At 33.0% G+C, this 3,946-nt stretch overlaps 1 protein-coding gene across 2 annotated transcripts; it reads left to right on the forward strand.

The window, feature by feature from the left end:
- The first annotated feature begins 328 nt into the window (after positions 1 to 328).
- LOC311298776 (ladderlectin-like) lies at positions 329 to 2,388 on the forward strand. 2 transcript variants are annotated; one of them, XM_084422008.1, is made up of 6 exons: positions 329 to 418; positions 555 to 633; positions 882 to 976; positions 1,549 to 1,674; positions 1,851 to 1,962; positions 2,139 to 2,388. In XM_084422008.1, the coding sequence occupies exons 2-6, from the start codon at positions 570 to 572 to the stop codon at positions 2,204 to 2,206; spliced, it is 465 nt and encodes a 154-aa protein (XP_084278134.1). In that variant the 5' UTR covers positions 329 to 418; positions 555 to 569; the 3' UTR covers positions 2,207 to 2,388. The 2 variants fall into 2 exon arrangements, with proteins under 2 accessions (XP_084278134.1, XP_084278135.1); XM_084422009.1 differs by having other exon boundaries at positions 379 to 418; positions 566 to 633.
- Positions 2,389 to 3,946: the final 1,558 nt, after the last annotated feature.

The raw sequence follows: 3,946 nt of genomic DNA on the forward strand, positions 1-3,946 counted from the left end.
TAAGTATTTATTTTGAGTATTTCCTTCGTTGTGCACTTCATTACACAACATTTTTTTTGGGGATGTTTTTTAAAGCTTATACAAAAGAAAGTGACTATAATTTGTAATTTATACCATTTTAAATATTTAATGTGGGAAATATCCCTTATGAACCCTTATTTAACAACTATAAATATTTAAAATACTTAAAAATAAATATTTAGTTTATTAACATTTACATTTCTACAGGCTTATCGTATCTCATTCTCCAATATTTGGAATTTATTTCATGTGAACAAAAGTATACATACCAAACAATCACATCCTGTTCATTCTCGTGACTTTAAGTACACATTGAGTGACAGTAAAGTATAAAAGCAGGGCTCTTTTTGGAACTTCACAAAAACTTCCTCTGAGATTCAACTATCTTAAAATCAAGGTGAGTTTTTGGAACAGAAACCTACTGAATAACATTTTTAAAGTATCTTTTTGCTTTGTCTTTAAAATGCATTGAGAATCCACAGTGTTCAGCATATGAGTACAGACATTTAACCTTTCCTGCTTATTCATTTTAGGTTCATTTCAGGTTCATGATGGCAATGCTGAGAAGTCTAATTCTTCTTTTCATTATCTTCTCCATGGGAAATGCAGAAGGTAACCTTTACAACCTTAAACATTTAATTGTAAAACCCTTATAGGTAATAGAGCATTTTGGAAATGTACAACATTCCATTTACTATTATTTGCATGATTAATGAGGGATTTACAGTGTCAAAGTACAATTAATTTCAGCACATGATCACACAAACATAAAATAAGCTACATAAAATAATACAAATTAAAAACATTCTTTTCTGTGAGTATTACAAAAGCCCTATAACATTTATGTACTGGATGCACAGTTAATTTAGTTGAAAAATGCCCCTATGGATGGACAAATTTTGGACTCCGGTGCTACAAGTACTTCTCTCAGTCGGTTACCTGGATCACAGCAGAGGTAATGTATTAGTTACAACAAGGTGATGTGGACAACACTTTTTATTAGGTGTCTTTACATCTAAATAAATAAATAAATAGTTTGGTACAATGCACTTAATGTGTTGATGTAAAACACTTTTGCTGCTATTGAGGTGGGATATGGGTTAAGGACAGGTTAGGTTAGGGACAGGTTTGATGGTATGGTTAGGTTTAAGGTTGGGTTAAGGTGTAAGGGACGGATCAACAGTGTAATCATAGATCTAATTACAGAAATTAATTACAGCTGTATTAATTGGATGCAATTTTTTTAAATATAAGTACAATGCAAAAACATGTATGTACACAATAAGTGCACTGAAACAAATGATTATTTTAAATGTTAGTATTAGTTAAAGACACTTCATATAAAGATTTTTTTTTAAGTAAAACTTTCTTTTCTGCAAATAAATAATACAGAAAACTGATACTGATCAAATAATCAATCAGAGCAGACTTGTTTACTAAATTACTAAAATGTAGTTTAAAAGTTCACTTATGCTTTCTGCTAAAAAGATTATATTTTATATTGACAAAAAAAATCTTTCTCTTCAGAAAAACTGTCAAACTCTTGGTGCAAATCTTGCATCTGTGCATAGTAAACCGGAAAATGATTTCCTGCTGAGTCTGTTGCCTTCTTCTTCCACATTATTGTGGGTTGGTGGTCATGATGGTGTACAAGTAAGTTAAAGTGTGCCCTAAAGAGACCCATTTGTTTGTCTAAACTAAATTCCTGCTTGAAACAGTAAATGCAATGTTTCTAATGAAGATGGTTTGACTTCAAAGCCAAAGTTAATTAGCTTCTTAAGTCTGACTACAGTAGTGCACTTTTTGTATTCATTCTCTTCACTCATTAGGAGGGACAGTGGTTGTGGAGTGATGGAACTGTGAATGACTTTACCAACTGGTGCTCTGCAGAACCTAACAATGCCGGTGGTTCAGAGAACTGTTTGGAGATCAACTGGACCTGTGAGAATACACTGTTTTTTTTTTATTTAATATAATTTACAATTTGATATTATACGGTAACATGAAATGACTCATTTGGATTTCACAAAGTACTTTAAGTTGAACATTCTATTTTATTTTGATTCTAACACCACTATAATGATCAGAATAACTTATTTCATTATTCCACCCTACAGCTAACCGTTGCTGGAACGATGCAACCTGTTCAGGCTCAAAGAACTATATTTGTGTTGCGGACGTGTGAGATCATATGCAGTCATCCTGCTCCACATGTACTTTGATTGTACTACATTTACTTTTTCTGATCTTATATTTACAAAAATGTTATTCTGAAATCAAATCTCTTCTAAACTTTAATCTCTTCTCAATATTTTCTCTGTAACACTCCTCAGTTTAATAAAAGCATTGATAAAGCAAATCATGTGCATTGTGGACAATCAAATTAATGTATATAAAAATATAAGTATATTGCATAGCAAGGTTTGAGGATATGGTTAGTAGAATGGCATTAAATGAAGTCATCATCAGGATAGGGGTTAAAGCAAGCTGCACACAGCTGCTTCATCATTGACAAACACTAAAGACGTCTGTTTCCGACAATGAATTGTAAGCAAATTTGGACTTCATCCAGGGCTCTTTTTATTTTCTGTCTTATAAAATATCCCATTACTTACAATATCTCACAAAAGTGAGTACACCCCTCACATTTCAGCAAATATTTTAGTTTATCTTCTCAAGGGACAATACTATAGAAATAAAACTATATTTTAGAGTAGTCAATGTGCTGCTTGTAGCAGTATATATTTACTGTCCTCTGAAAATAACTCAACACATACAGCCATTATTGTCAAAATAGCTGAGAACAAAAGTGAGTTTTGTGTGTTTGTGTTTGTGTGTGTGTGTGTGTGTGTGTGTGTGTGCTCCAACGATTCAGTTTCAATTCAGTTCAGTTAATCTTTATTAATTTCGCGAAGGCAATTTGGTTGCAGCATACAAGCATGTCTCACAAGACAACACATACACACAATACAGGGGAAGAAAATAAAAAATAAAATAAATAAAAAAACATTTTCCTTACTAAAAAGAATTTTCCTTTAATATAAGAACTTTACAGCTAAGGGGATAAATGAATGTCTAAACCAATTTGTTTTACTATTAGGAGTTCTATACCAAATACCTGAAGGGAAGAGTTAAAACTCGTGATATGTGGGTTCGGAATCATCTAACAATATGCTCTGGGCTTTACCCAAAACCTGTTTGTGATATAGCTGGGCCATAGTCATTTGCTTCTTACCCGTTATTTCACTTTCCTGGTTTACAATCCTCTCAAGACAATTCTTGTTTTTCGCATTTAGAGAATTAAACCAGCATAACAGTGAAAAAGATAACAGCAACTCAATATAGGATCTGTTGAACATACACATCAGTGTTTTATCCACGTTAAATGACCTTAGTTTCCGCAAGCAATAGTCTTTGCTGCCCCTTCTTACACAAAGCTTCAGTATTTGGAAAAAAAGACAATCTGTTATCTAAGACAGTACCCAAATACTTGTACTGTTCAACACTCTCAATACCCACTCCATTAATACTTGTTTGCTTATACTGAATAGATTTCCTCCTAGAGCTAAAATCAATAGTCATCTCCTTGGTTTTAAGAACATTAAAGGGTAACTCTCACCAAATTGCAACCTAGGCTATTTTTGTTAATCTACCCGAGTCAAACATTCGTGTAAAAGCATAATTAGAATGGAAACGCCACTTTTAAGATTGACCGTATTTTCGTTTTTCGGTCAAAATGCCTTTTGAATGGGAGTGCTAGGGGCACTACAGTCATAGCATCAAAAGCGCTATTTTTAAAACACTAAAGAGGCTCGACACAACATGAAACTGTGCTTGAAGTATCACCAGGGGCTCTACACATGAACTCGAGCATTCACGACATTGTTTGTGTACACAAAGTTTACTAAAAAGAAAGGTTTTGTAC

This window comes from Rutilus rutilus, assembly GCF_951802725.1.
Source record: "Rutilus rutilus genome assembly, chromosome: 10".
Lineage (NCBI taxonomy): Eukaryota > Metazoa > Chordata > Actinopteri > Cypriniformes > Leuciscidae > Rutilus > Rutilus rutilus.